The sequence below is a fragment of the Anas acuta genome, chromosome 14, assembly GCF_963932015.1.
Source record: "Anas acuta chromosome 14, bAnaAcu1.1, whole genome shotgun sequence".
Lineage (NCBI taxonomy): Eukaryota > Metazoa > Chordata > Aves > Anseriformes > Anatidae > Anas > Anas acuta.
Window position 1 is genome coordinate 14,884,684 of NC_088992.1, and position 15,738 is coordinate 14,900,421.

General features: G+C 42.4%; 1 protein-coding gene across 1 annotated transcript in view; it reads right to left on the reverse strand.

Annotated features, from left to right (window-relative positions):
- KCNIP1 (potassium voltage-gated channel interacting protein 1) overlaps positions 1 to 14,699 on the reverse strand; it is a 364,985-nt gene extending 350,286 nt beyond the window's left edge. The window contains exon 1 of the mRNA XM_068698196.1: positions 13,624 to 14,699. Within this exon, the coding sequence (XP_068554297.1) occupies positions 13,624 to 13,711 (88 nt within the window). The 5' untranslated portion in view covers positions 13,712 to 14,699. The remainder of the gene's footprint in view (positions 1 to 13,623) is intronic.
- Positions 14,700 to 15,738: the final 1,039 nt, after the last annotated feature.

Genomic DNA, 15,738 nt, shown 5'->3' on the forward strand with positions numbered 1-15,738 from the left:
TGGAATTCAGTGTAGTCGTCTGAGTTTACAGCCGCGTATGAATGACAAACTTCTTCCACAGTGTTTTAAATCTAGGTTCACTTACAAGAGGATGTTTTAGAGCCACATACATTTTTCTAGTTCTTAAGGATTTCAACCAACATCTCCCTTAGTTCTTTGTGCTTGTGGTATTGACTTCAGAGCCTACAATCCAGTGCTTGACAGTCACTGCCTTATGCCCTCTAACACCAAAAAACCATCGCAAGTGAACTCAGAGTTTGTGTAAAACAATAAGCAACAAGGCATTCCTATAGCAACAAGTTCAATTCCACCTAGAGTTTAATTCCTAAAGAGGAATGGCTCAGCTTGCAAGTAGTATTTGTGCACATACACTACTAGTTTAATTGGCTTTCAATTCATCTGACTCTAGCTACTGAGTGCTTTGTAGAGGCACCAGTACTATATCCATATATTTGTTGTCAAGAGGTTACTATCAGCGTCTGCCATAGAAAGCAGAACGTCATAAAACATATTTAACCTTCTTAGAAGAACTTTTTCATTAAGCAGGAAATATTTCAGTCAGTTGGACATCCTACCTTGATGGGAGATAAAAGCGTGGACTACATCACAGCACGACTGTAGCTGTGCAAAAGGACTTCAGTGGGCACAGGCAAGATACTGACTGCACAAGTATACAGAGGCAACAGCAAGAAAACCCTTGAAGAACTGAATTTGCACAGCCTCAATAAAAATTTGTCAGTTACAGATGTTAAAGTTACATCCAATTCATAGAGAAAAGTTTAGAAACAAAACTGAAGATATTTACAGAAGTGAACAAAACTGTTAATAGAAAGACAACCTCAACAATGCCACATTTTGAAACTCACTTGCGGTCAGTCTCACTCCCCCAGTGGTCAGAATTCCAGGGGCAGCGGTTGGTTTGATGCCAGATGGGCACCAGGCGGCCCCAGCAGTTCGGTACGCAGACACAGCGCTTACTCAAGTTGCTTGCACAGCAAATGGCTTGTGTTGGGGAAGTTACAGAGTGCAATAAGGGCACAAGGTAGCAGACTGTCTAAGAACAAGAGACGTTCTACTTTAGAGGGGGTGTCAGGAGTGAACCCTTCATGAAGTAATCATGTTTAGATGGGATACGATATTTTGCAAACAGGCATTTTGCTGTTTTTTCTTGACTGTCTTGACCTGAAGCGCACACTGGAACCTCTGTAATGGCAGAGGTGTTTGAAGTGGAAAAACACCCAGAGTTGGGTTATTTATGGCCTAGTTTATTCCATTTGCTTTCAGAACTATTATCTTTCATCTTAGTTTTGGTGCATAGAGGACCATTTGACACGAGTTGAATGGAAGTTGTCATTTTTGTGTTCTGCAAGGAGGGAAACAAATGCATTTTTTTCTGTGAGCCGTTTCTCAGGCTTTAGATTTATTCTCATTTTGCCAGATAGTCTGTAAAGACAAGAAGGAGGCTTAATCAACAAATGAAGTAGAAAAAAGGTGAAAGTGGGTTAAGAGATGAAAAAGGTACAGTTACACGCTTTTGGAGTACTGGATGAAAGCATTTCAGTTTACAGGAAAACAGGATTTACTGCATGCAGCAGAACTAACTGCAAGTGGCAGGCAAACAGAGCCCTCTGGCCAGCTCACTGCTTCATGCAGCCTCAGTTACCCTGGCTAGAAGGCAAAGAACAGAGGTTGGACTCAACTCTTCATCTGTCAGATATGGCCCTACAAAATAGCATCAGTCAAATTCAAGAGCAAGGCCAAAGGAATTTAATACCTAAACAAGCTCTGCTCAACAGAAACATTTTGTGTGCGCTCTCCTGGAGATCCCCTCCATCCAGGAGCTGGGTACCTCCCGCTTTCATCTGATGAGGGGGAATAAGAGCTGCACTTCTAGAGCTCGTGTTATACTACTGCTAGGAGAGCCTCATGCCCAAACTCTATACCACACTTACTTCTTAAAAGGTAAAAAGGATGTTTATGGCACTTTGTCAAGCTGCTCTTTATTAAAGCCAGCATTTACACACCTTCTAGCTGCACTGCAGTACTTGCAATGTTACTTGAAGTGTACCAGAAGTCTTTCTTTCCCTTCCCCTTCAAATCAGAAAACCAAAAACCTACATATAAGCTAACCTAGCACATATAAGCTTACCTAGCACAAACACTTCCCTGCATCCTCTTCTGCAGCTCCTCACCAGGCTTCTGGGACTATTTTTAGCTCTTTTGGAACATCTCAACCAATCCAAATGGTCACAAATTTATCACAACAAACTCCCTTGAGTTTTGTAATTTCAAAGTGTTATTGACTGGTTTAATTCATCTCAAGAAACACTACTTCAGACTGCAATATTCAGCAACTATAAAGAACATGCTAGTTTTTTTTGATACACAATGCTAGTAGTTTTTATTTTCTTCACTGATAGAACTCATTGGGTTCTACAGTTGACATTAAGTGCACATACGATTGCTACATTACCATGCAAATGTGTTTTTTGTTGTTGTTTAGTTGCTTTCTTTTTTAATGCTTTATATCTTTGCCCATGTAGAGGGACAGAAATTAGCGCCAAACAGAAGTCAGAAAGAATCAAAGTTGTACTCACAATAACCTAGAAACTCCCCTGAAATACCTTATTCCTTTTAATCCTCAAATATTTCAGGAACAATCTGCAATTTATATACATCAAATTAAAGAGAAACCAGGTTTTCAAATGTTGTCCAACACTTGCCCCTTAGAATATACCCACAGTAGACAGAAATTACTGAAATACCTCCAAGGAACAAAGACAAAGAAGTTACACTGTACTTTTCAAATGCAAACCAAGTGGTCTTGTAATTGACAAATATATATACACTCAGCAAGAACGTTATGGTTTTTCTGGGATAGTATTTACAAAGCCTCACCACCCAGAAATGCTGATGACAGTGTTTGTTCTCCAGCAGAACATCACATACCAGAATGAATGGACAGATCTGGAAGTGCTGCACAGAGCAATGCCACTTCACACGTGCTGGAGACCAGACCACAGTGGTTTAAGTTTAGAGCTCCGTGCACAATAGATGAATGCTGCAATAGTCATGGTGCTCCCAAACAGAAGGAAAATGGACCTCTAAGAAGCATCTCCGTGTCTATGGATCGCTAATATTAAGCATTTCTTGCTGGAACAGACTCAACAGAAAGCAGTATTGTTGAGTGCAGCTGTCACAACGGACAAGACCAAAAACCACATAGCCCAAGAATAAGTTCACAATTACCATCAGACCACTGCTTTCTGCGGCACTCACGTTTTCTAGCATGGTCTGTATTCAGGCTAGTCTCTTCAACACAGAAAGATGCATCCATCAGGTTATTCTCAGAAAAGAGATTTTTTATAACATAGATAACCTTTGACTAGCTAAAGGCTGATTTTAGCCTTTGGTTTTGTTCAAGGAAATACTGCAGACGTGCTAGAGACAACAGGCTCTGCCGTGAGGTCTGGTTGTTGCTACAGCTATCGACCAGGCATTTTGCACCCCTTGTTACAGCCGTTTGTTAAAACTTTGCACTTACATGGAAGATCTTTCTTGGAAGGCAGATCAACAGAGCAAGCAAGAGATACTGGGCATCAAATCCGTTACGGGGCTAACTCCTCTGATGATAAGCTGTTTTACAGGACAAGTTGTTTGCTAAGTCTCAGTCATTTAAAAATAAATACTGCTCAGAACTGTACGCAAATCTCATTAAAGTTCTCTGTAGATTTTAAGACAACAACTTCGTCAAAAAGCTCCTTTATAAATTGGCTATCATTTGCATACTGTGAGGTTTAAGGCTTACTGTATGTGCTATAGATCACACTGCTGCCTCTGGTACTGAGCCATTAAGTGCAAAGCAAGTATTTTTGCTCGTTGGAAAAAGATAGCCTTGCCATAAAACTCACTTTCTCCTGTTCTCAATTCTTTGTCAAGGGATTTACCCCCAACATGTAAAATTCAACAGGAGTTAAAGTCAGTGTCAAAACACACAGAGTATGTTCATTTCAGGAGCTGTCTTTACAGTTCTATGCATGGTGAGGCATTTCCAGGGCATCAGTTGCCAACAGACAGAAATCACAAGAAGAGCTTTTGCTTCAGACTTTCGCTCTATAGAAGCTGATCCAGAGCATCATCCTTGCAAGTAAAGATCACTACAAAATCACATGGTATTTCTTCAGCTACCTGAGCTTATCAAGCCTGCAGATGTTGTGCTATGGAGAAAATGAACCAAACCAAACCGTATCAAACAACATCCAGTTCATGCCACCCCTGCTGAAACTGTTTTTATACCTACAGTTTAGATACCTACATGTATCTTTGTCATGCCCCGAGTGTGCAGCAAAGCCAGGTAAGTCCTGAAATGGACTAAAATCATTAAGCTGCTAAAAAGTACTTTAAAAAAAAAAAAGGCTAAGCTGTGCTCTGTAGGACTGGTAGCACACTGAGTTTCTCTGAAACTAACAATGAACCACAAACAAGAGCAAGATGCACAGAAGCAGACTCCAGCTCTCCACATCCATTCCCTCGCTATGCAGGATGATGCCTTTCAGAGCTACAGGAGCACATCCCCACCACCCTTCTGCTGGATTTGTTGCACTCCCTCTCAAGCAGCTCTCAGTTTAAGTAACATTTCCTTGTTTGTGCTAGGAGCTTCATGTCAGACAGTAATATTTAAATAAGCATTTAAGCCATAATTCCCCTCTCCACGAAAAGTTTCCTAAAAAACAAACAAACAAAACAGTGATGCTAAGAAGTAAGATGTGCTATGTGCTCCCTTTTATTCCTGCCTTGATGAAGTATATTTTATGCTGTAGGTTAAGTTTCCCCTGCAGTGATATCTCATCCTAAAGACATAATGACAAACACACACTTGGTTCACCACAAGCTGTCTTGTGAAGGCAAGTATCTTGTGGCCTTGATGTTCTGCATCTTCATGAAATACTGCAAATATGTTATGCTTGTAGTGATGATTTTGCAGGGGTAATGTTTGTCAAGCAAATGTTTCTCATGTTTTCCTGTATTTATGAGGAGACAGAAAACTCACACTGAGCGGAATTGTTTTCAAGATGAACGCAGGACACAGCATGAGGTATGAACCCATAAATTCAAACGCCAGCCCTTGATGCAAATTGCACTTTTCAGTTTCTGAAGCAGTGATTAGCATCCCCATGGCTGCACGAGTGAGGCCTTTTGAGAAGTGAAAGGACTCAAGTTATCACCGCTCACCATGTTGCCGATGGCAATCACGGCAGCATCCTGAGTTACCGCGTCTGCAGCATGGATTGCATTCGTCCGATGCTTTTATTCGCTGAGTCTCAAATTGCTTCTCAGGAAGCACGAGATAATATCCCTTTCAGAGCATCAACATAAACACACAATTCATCAGTCAGAAAGCTTGTAAACATTTTCAGAGCCAAGCCAAAAGCTTCCTGACAGTTACGAGTTTCCCCAGAACACACAACCCAACCAACTGCTGCTCCCTCAATAAGGTGCAACAGGTAGGGGACAGCAATCCATACATCACAGCAAGCAGAAGGAATTCGAAAAGTCTGTTTCACTTTGTCTTTTATTACCTTAAAGCTTACTTAGCTTCCCTCAATTTTATGTTTGGAAATTAGTTTTTTGTTTGTGTCAGCCTCCTCTTCGACTGAATCCAGATGGTTTTTATTCAATTTTTCAATCAACAGCTGCCTTTTTACTACTTAAGGATGGTGTGACAAGAGCCATATTTATCATATTAGGCTAAGCATTTTGATATAGATGTCATCAATGCTTATTCCTCTGAAGTAAGAGGTTTGTCTGTACCAAAATGTACATGATAAAATTGCTCATCCTCTTTTTAAACTGGGAGTTTATTTCCAGAACTCATTACCATGCAGTATTACAGCACTTTTTCATGGACAGCTGCCAGTCGTTTTGCCTTTTACATTCACAAAAACTTACGCTGCACCTCTCTAAGCACTGCTATTTATCATTCCATTACTTCTTGAAAGACAGATGATCCATTATATTTATCATTTATTTTGTTTACTGTCACTAAAGCAGACACTGAACATTCCAAACTGCTAAATAACTCTTCACAAATGTGGGATGCTGTGTTAAAGTGAGCATATTTAAACACAACCTACCCAGGTTTCAAGACTTGAATCTACTTATTTTATCCTATAGGTACCAAAGCCACAGGGTAACACTGGGAATTAAGAGCAGGAATTTGTTACTTAACTGGTCACAAAGCTTACAAAGTTCCCCTCGGCTTCCCAGGACACCTGACCGATGCTCCACCAGCACTGCCTACAGACCATGAGAAATGCTGCCTATTTGTGACCTAGTGGGAAGAGTGAAACACATGTACATTAAAAACATTTTGTTTAATTGGGATAACCACCATCCTCCTCGTCCATCACTACCCTTCCAACTCAACATACAAAACCCACTTAGAACAGAGAATGGTATTCCCTGTCATGTGGCTCCTTCTGTCTATTATTGATTTCATTTATAGCCAACACACATTTCCAATTTCAAATGGACGGAGTAAGTGATGCTAGGGTGAATATTTGCCTTAGTCACAGAACATTATGGAACACATCCAGAAACATACAATTTTTGGTAATAATAAATAAATAAAACAGATAAGGCATTAATCAAAGACTAAAAGGCATTTATACCAAAACTAGGAGGGCATAGGCAAAACTAAACTAAACCATAAATGTCACCCCCAGTGATATCAAAAGCAGATCATACAAAACCACAGCTAAACCAAATACATTTATAAAACTTTATCTGATTGATGAAGACCAGAACCTTAGTACAAAGTCTGAAAATGTCACAAAGATTTCAGCCATTACTTACAGTGCACCAGGTGAGCTTGTGCGAGTAAAGCTGGATCCACAAAGACATAGGCAATGCACTTCTGGGTCCTTACTGTGTAGTCCAGTTTTGACTCCTGCTAGTCACCCCACACCAAGTGATTGAGTTGATATTTTACAACATGTGACTCTCAGAAGCCAATAAAGAAGGGGGGCAGTGCACAGCCTGAGTTAGCAGTTTCAGCCTAAGATGGTTGCTGATCAACCAAGTCAAACACCCTGTATGTCTTTCACAAAGGATGCGTTTGTTTCTTTATTTCTTCCATAGCTCAGTTTAAACAGTCTTACTGAGATAATGCAAACATCTCAACTTCTACCTATAAAAAGTTTACAAGTGGCAAATTAAAACACCCTCATTTCAGATAACCTAAAGAAAGCATCGTGCCATTAATGCACATCTGAAAGAAACTTCCCTAACAGGTGAAGGCGTCACTCAAAGCTTTCAAAGGCAGGCACATTACACAGTTGCTCTCTACTAGCCTTTTAAATGCTAGTGACATTTTTCAAGTTGCAAAAGATACAAAACTGTATTAACTTTTGCTAGATGCAGTTATTTCAGTTCTGTAACAGGACTGCATTTTTAAATTCTTAAAACTCACCTTCACAAGACAAGCACCTCATCAAGCCTAGGGAAGCAATTTCTCCCTTTCATTCTGCAGTGTAAGGCTGTTTCAACAGGTCTCACTTTTATAAAGGACAGCATTAATCACTCTTATTTTAAACCCCAGACTACTTAACTTTCAGTTATCAGCATTAATACACGCCCACGTGCCTTGCAAACCAAACATTGTGAAGCAGGCATTACTAAGAATTAAATTGGAAGTTAGAACCAGCTGAGAAGTGCAAGTCAAATTATATTGGGTTTGTAGTAAAGCTGTACAAGCATGGAAGAAGTTGGCCATGAATATTCATCCCAATTACATCATGAGCTTAAGTGCTACCACAGTTAAAACCTTTCAGTGTCTGCTTCCAATTACATTTCCATTCATTAGCTTTACTAATCATGCTAAAACAGTGAAAACAAAGTCACATGGACAGGAACCCCACAAATACCACCATAAAGTCAAGACAGGCCAGAATTTCATTTGCATCCCTAACCATGGGACTCCTGCTCAGTTCCCATCAGGTTTACCTGGTACCCAGCATGGACAAGAAGCACCACTCAAATTTCTGTTGCCAGCAGTAAAGCAGGCAGCATATAAAACCATTACTCAGAACAGGGATAATTCATGAGAATGCATACAGGAGATTGCCCCAAGAGAGGACTGACTTGCAGTTCAAGGCTGGCTGTGAGCACCGAACAAACTGACAAGTTTTACCTTATTTTCACCTTCTAGCATTGTGCTGTTAGAGATAACTTACTGGAGATAAAAGAAAACTATGTCTTGAAATTGCACTTCATGTGCTAATTTAACCTAATATTAGGATGATTTAATCTGTCACTATCCACTTATGTTGAGCTACCTTCGGAAGTTACCCATTTATGCTTATATCCTTTCATTAAGTGGGCAATAACAGGGTCAGATAGGTCAAAATATACTGTGGAATATTCATTTTACTCCACTTTAAGTGACAGAACAGACACGGTAAATTAGCATATCAATAAGCTACAGCATGGTCTGAATTCCCTAGCCCATTTGCCAGCAGCATATCTCCCATGTAGTCCACTAGGTATAAAAAGAAAGAAAACACCAAAACCAACCAAACAGAAGCCCCACAAGTTTAGACACTAAATTCTTGTACATTTCTCAACACTGTAGAATTTAAGCATTGCTTTATTGCCCTTTTTTCATTAGAGAATCTATATATCAATTCATTAGTTATGCAAAAAACAACCTAGTTATTAGGATGTCATTAGCACAGAATCCAGAAGAGATGCTGGTTTTCCCACTGACAGGTTACCTACCTAGTCACAAGATTTAACATGGCTCTAAGACACTACAGACATGTGCATATTGCAAAATACCATTACAAAACCTTATCGCACAGTTTCCCAGCAGACAAGAACATTTTCTTGTTATATTCAGATAAATGGTATTACATGTTCACTCTTTGGGGCTATACCTTCGCAGACAATGAAGTTCTTAATAAATTTCTTATACACATTCAGCCCTGTCTTTGCAGAGATACTAGTTTCTACAAGGACAAGGACAAGTCTGCAAAAGTTTTAAAAGGAAGACTATGGTATTTCCGCTCCTCCTCTTTCTTGGTTCTCAAATCTCATTTGGAGCAAGACAAAGACAAACCACACATACATGTCCGTATATTCAGACTACTTAAGGTTTGTAGCATTTGTAGATGGATTTGCTTGTAGTGCTTTTTCATAGACATGCAAGCATGCGTAACATGCCAAGCAGAAGTGTCTTTGGCTTATTAACTCATACAGTTGCAAGGGTTGGTAACTATGGAACAAAGTTAACTAGGTTTTCAAAAACCAAAACACAAGCATCACACACATGCCTCAGGCAAGAGGCAATTACACTGGAGATCTTCATCAGGTGGAGCTGGGATCAGGTACTGAACCTTGAAGCCTCACTAGCTGCAGATTCTTCTCTGCAATACACACGGGAAAGACAATTATTCCACTTATCATACTGGCAGCCCCTCTCTCAATGAGAGTTTACAGCAATGTTTTATGTACAGAAACTTGCATTTACTCCAGGTGGTCATAAAAACATGCGGACAAGATCTAACACAACTCAGTGTAAAAATACGTTAACATTTGCCTGGCCTCTATAACCACCTTCCTTACTAAGGAAGAATTACAAAGCCCAGAGAGTTTTATAAAGAAGGAATGTGCATTAAAGCCTTTACAAGAGCCCTCTGAATAACAGCTTCTATAAGTTTGAGGGCAGTATCCAGAATTCAGGGGTGCAGGGGGGCTACACAGCAACAAGAGAATGAAACGTCTTCAAATGGCACAGAGGTGCAGGATCCCTGGCATCACTTGAACAACTGCAGTGAACCTTCCTATGTCTTCAGGGCATCTAGCAACATTTATCCTTACATTTTCAGAAGCTGGAGAAACCAAGCCAAATCTAATGCAATGCCCAAAGGAACAAGATTAGCTTCCACTGAGAGAAGACAGAGCCCATGTATGACTAAAGGGGACCATGCACTTTCTTTCCCATCTCATATAACATCTCAGAAGAAGAGCTGTAATTTGGATTCACAAAGCAGCAACGAAACAGACCAAGTGCAATAAAACTTTTCTTTCACACTGGGGAAGGCTGTGGGGAGAGCAAAACGTTTGAAGACTTTATCGTTGCACTGGAACAGATAATTAGGCAATTAAAACTATGAAAAGTGGACAAATTACCAGTTCCAGATGAATTGCTTTGCAGAACAGAAATGGGAAAAGCAAGAAATCAGAAATGAGAGCCTTTGGCAAGCATTTAACTAAAAGAGGGGCAGCTCGGGAATGAAGGTGAAAGGGTAGTTAATTTGCAAAAGCTTATCTGCTCCAGCAAAGGAACATTTTGAAGGAGTTGATCCCTAAAATAATCTTGCTTTTCACGCGTTGATAATCAGAACACATTAACAGAGACCAAGCAGTCTCATTCCAGCTTCAGTTTTGGTCACTGAGCAGGGCTGTGTTTCCAGAGGCATCAGCAGTACCTTCATATACATACAGAAGAGACTTGCTCGATCATTCTGCTCACTAAGCCCTTCCAAGCAAGAATGAACTTGGGATGCAGGCAAAATTTGCTAATCCAGCTCTGCAAAGGTACCAGCTATGAACTCCTTGGCTTAAAGCCCTGTAGACCTGCTGCAACTGTAGATTTAAGTCAGGACATACCCAACAGGCTGGTGACACACCGTGAGACCAGGTGTGTCTTCCCCCTCACTGCCCACACCAGGAGGCGGCTGCTGTCTCATCACACTCTGTTGATGAAGGAAGGACTTAATAGCTGCAGCTCAGAGAGCCTCCTTTTATTACTGAAAATAATCAAGGGGAAAAAACTGCTGCTGTTGAGACAAGAAGAAACCACTGAGTGCTACAGATTGCACCTCATTGAATTGCGGAGTATCTCCCACTCTAATAAACCTCAAAAAGGTGGAAGTATGGAGAAGAGAATGAATCATGTGCTTCACAATGGATTTGGCCTGTCAAATGTGTTTAAAAACAGGAAAAAAAAAAGGCATTGAACAGTATGAAGGCAATGAAACAACGTAGTAAAAAACACAGAAGACGTAACTTGAATATTCAGTAGCACAGAGATTGCCTAAGTTAAAGAACACAAAACAATGCACAGCTGTTTCTGTTTTGTTGTTGTTTTTGTTTTTGTTTTTTTTTTGATTACCTGCAGAAGTTTCACTAGAAGAATTGCAAAACAATAAGCGTGGCATAAATGTATAAAGTAACTTTTTTTTTTTTTTTTTTTTTTTTTACAATTAGAACCCCTAATTTAGATTTCCAGTTATTTTCTTTCTAGTTAAGAGTTTCACGGATATTGTTATCAAGATGTTGATTTTTCACTACAGCATCTCTCTAATACCTATGAATCAAACTCATACCCATGGTTTATTCCATCCCAAATTCTTCCAGTACAACACAAAAGCAGATGAGTAGGGGGAAAAATAGTTTATCAGAGTTTTAAGTACTTTGAATCCCAGTACACCACTCTTATCTAGTCCAAGCAGCTTGAAATGAGACATTGTCACAGGAAAGATGTGGGTAGAACAGTGTTGTACTATTGCATGGGCTGCCAAGGAGGCAGACAATGATAGCACAATTCTGACATCTTTCAGAAGAAATGAAAAAAAGCCTTGGACATTTTCCACTGTGATTTCTAGCTCACTGCAGAGTGCTGTTCTACTGTCTGACTCCAATATTGATGTAGCCCTTTGCAAAAGGGAGACAAGCAGTAAAGACACAAGGACTGCTTGATAATGCCCCATTAGATGAATTGCCCTACCTTCAAGAAGCACCACCCAAACCCAGATTTTCCCCCTTTTTTTGAAGGGGAGTTCAAGCAAAGAGACCAGTTTGTTGTCCATCACTAGCAAATATAGCAGCATTCATAAAAATACACCATACATAAAAAAATACAAATAAAGTACAGCAAATATAACCTACTGACACGCTAATTTCAATGGAGAAAATGAGGTCTTGCAGTTAGTATCCTACCATAACTATTACTATGGCTAGAGAAGAGAAGTAATTTCTTTTGCTATATTTACTTGAATTTCTCCTTTGCTTATAACATTAGAGAGATATGTTGGTGTTAATCCTGAATTATAACCAACACCTGACAGCTCCTCCCTTTCTTTGAGGGACTTCAAAAAAATATTTAATCTTTCTTCTGATGTTTGACAGTCTACAAATGACAGGAAAAAAAGGGGGAAGAGAAAAAATAAAAGAAGATAAAATCATGATTGATTTAAAATTGTAAGAACAACTAACCTGTCCAGTATTCTTGATGTGAAATACAGGGCTTTCAGATTTATCTGAGGAAGTTGCCTCAAACTGTATTTTTTCCAGATAGACAAAGAATGGATTGAATAGTTTCCCCAGATCCTACAAAAAGGTGCCAGGGTGGGCTGGAACCTGATGATCTTTAAGGTCCTTTCCAACCCAAACCATTCTATGATTCCACTATTACATTTCAGTTCTTGGTACTTGCACTTTTTCTATTTTAGAAGTCACCTCTGCCTGGTTATAGTTTACCCTAAGAAACAACTCAAACACTACAATTCATGCAGGAGCATGTGTGCTCCAGACAGGCACACAACACCACAAAAGACTAACATTATGTGGAAAGCACACACTTCTTTTTTGCTCTTTGGCTATGAAAAGATTAAGAAAATAGAAGATTTGACATTTGCAAAACGCATGAGCGACTCCTCAGCCTTACACAAGTCTCTCCTCTGATACCTTAGTCAGAATTTTATTGGAAGTTCTAAAAATTACCCCCAGAAACACACTGGAAGAATTTGTACAAGGTTGCCCCTGACCTAAATACCGTCCACATTTCAATGGTGAAGCAGCAGTAGAGCATAGTATCACTGTTATCCAAAATACCCTAACAAACCACCAACAGGCATTTATCCAGTACAGGGTGCTGAGAAGCATCACTATGAAAAGAGACCAACAAAAATAGCAGTGTGATAACTTACCTCAGTACACTACCACTGAGATTATATGAATACAGAGAAGCATAGAGGACTTCTGTCCTTTATTGTTTGATTTTAGGTAAGAGAGAAGCATAATTAGGATTGGTATTGTTCCACCTGCACATGGTAAAGGTGTATGAGGTGTACGTAAAAAGCAGACTGTAGATAAACCAAAGATACTCAGGAGCACGTAATAAGCAGTGACCTAGATTTTGAACCAACACACACACATTTCAAACAACTAATAGAAACAGTAAAGTTTAAAAAAAGACACCCAGGAGAAGTACTGATCCACCGGCAGTTATGAACTCTTCACAAATCTGAAGCTGCACACCAGCTCCCCCAGAAGCATCTCCCAGCGCACCGAAATAGCCTGGTACAGACACAGGCTATAACAAGTCGGCAACCAGAGGTTACAAACTACACAACTTCCAAACAATTACATAAGGCTCACAGCTCGGCTCCAAGCCTGACCACACGCAGGAACTTCTCCAGAGCAGCCAATTCCCTGAATTGCACCAGAGCACCTCTGAAGCAGCGACACTAAACTACCACAAGCTTCCTTAGAGGCTACAAAACTCCCGCAGAGCTGAGAGCACAGCAGAACAACGTGAATCAAAATCTTTTCCCTTACCTTTGCTGAGAGTGCCTGTGATGAGCTTAAAAATGGTCTGGGCGAATTTGACGATCCCATGCTTGCACCTCTTCGAGCAGCCGCTCATGGCTGAAGCGTGGAGGAAGATCTTCACTCTCACAAGGTCCAGAAATAACAGAACAAAGCAAAGCAAAGAGTCCTTGACAAAGTTCAGGCGGCAGCTGGGGCAAGGCACGGCGCTCCGCTCTCACACACCGAGCCTCAGCGCGGGGCTGGGGCTCGCTCCGAGGGAGGATTGCAGAGGCGAGCCCCGCATCCCCCTGGCGTTAAGGCACGACGGCACGGATGCTGCGATGCCCTGCTGGAAGTTGCTCAGCGCAGGGAGCAGCTCAGCCGGGCAGGGGAGGAGGAGGAGGAGGATGAAGAGGAGGAGCAGCAGCAGCAGCTTGCTTCCAGGCTTTGCAGGCTGCCTCGGCGGGCAGTGCCAATGCAGCAGCTAACGCTGGAGTCACGGGGGGCGGCTGCTGCAAACATCGGCAGCTGCTTCAAGTCTCCTCTCTCGGTCTCCTTCCCCAGGCGATTTCACAGCTAGCTGGCCAGTTTCGCTCTCCTCAGGCCCGCGGAAGCCAGCAGACAGCACTTTCTTCATTCCGCCGATGCCGTGCTCGCACCTTGCTCGCAGAAGGCTGCAGGCTTTGCAAAACCTGAAGCAAATAGGACAGCAGGGCTGCACCCAGAAAAAGTCTCTTTCCATCGTACCAGCGTGAATGCTGCTCAGGTGGCTGCTCGCCCAGCACCGGGGCTGGGCCACTTGGCCCCCAGGACCCTCACTTCGTGCACAGCACCTCAGGTACCAGGTACGGGGGTCTGATGCTCGCAGGGCTCCTGCTGCCCGTGCAGGGAGCTCAGCCCCCAGCAGCAGCCGCAGTCCAGCTGCTTTCTGCCTGCTTGGAGTAAATAATTCCGGAGCGGGGACCCGACGGGTACAGCAGCCAGAGCGCAGCTGAGGGGTCTCAGAGCACCTGTCCCCCTCAGTCAGGCATCTCTAGGCTGTAACTCGTGCTGAATTCCTCTCCGATGCTTAAAAGCAACCCCAAAAGGCAACGGATGCGTGTCCCGGGGCGGTTACGAGGCAGGTCGCCTCAGGGCTGTGCTCACCCCCCCACCCCCCCCGACGACTTTAACAAAGCCACCTGGCGCCAGCCGGCACCTGTGGGCAGCAGCACCTGCACGCCGCGTCTTTCCCGAGGAAAAAAAAAAAAAAAAAAAAGTGCGAAAAGAGCTTTCCTCCTCAGAGAGCACACAGCTCCCAGTTCCAGGGATCGAACGGGATCTCCTTCGCCGGTCGGTGTCGCTGCCAGCCCCGGGGCAGAGCTCTGCCACCCCGGCCACCCGCTGTGAGGAGCCGGCCCCTGCCCGCCCCCCCTCAGGCGCCCAACGGCTTCGTGCCGCCCGATTTACCTCAGGAAAGCGGCCCGGGTGGGCGAGAAATGCGATTACAGAGCGGGTGACCTCGGTAACCCGCATCCCTGAGCCGACCCGTCAGGCACAGGCTGCTTTGGCACCCGCTGACTTCCATGCAGTTGGCTCTAGTATTGACAAAAGCACAGCTTCGTTTATTTATTTGCTTAAGATTTAGCAGACCCAATCCAAAATCTTCCACATGAACATCAAAGGAGGTTTCTGTGGAGAGCTGCCACGAGCTCACAAAGACATTTGACCCTTGCCCAGCTGGTGACATCACCCACAGCTATGGCCTCTGAGGGTTTTCCCCATGCACAAAGATTCAGGTATTTTTTTATGTACTTTTCAAAAAAGGTCTTTCCTCTTTCCTTTATTATGCTCCACAAGGTAAAAGTCAAAGGCAGCTAAGCGCCCAGAGCTACGACTTGGAGACAGCGTGGAGAGCAGGTGCTTTCCTCAGGGTGCCATGAGCAGAGGAGCCCCCTCCCTGCTTCCTGCATAGCCCCAGCACCTCCACGTCAGCTCGTCTGGTTGCTGCCACCATCACCTCCACACCATCCAGAGTCTTTATTATATAGAATATGGCTTCCTAGTTTCATAGTTACATACATGTGGGTCTCCAGCCCCAGGTCTCATAGGGGAAGCTGGGGCAGAGATAAAATACCTTCCTGAACACTGTTAGAAACATAT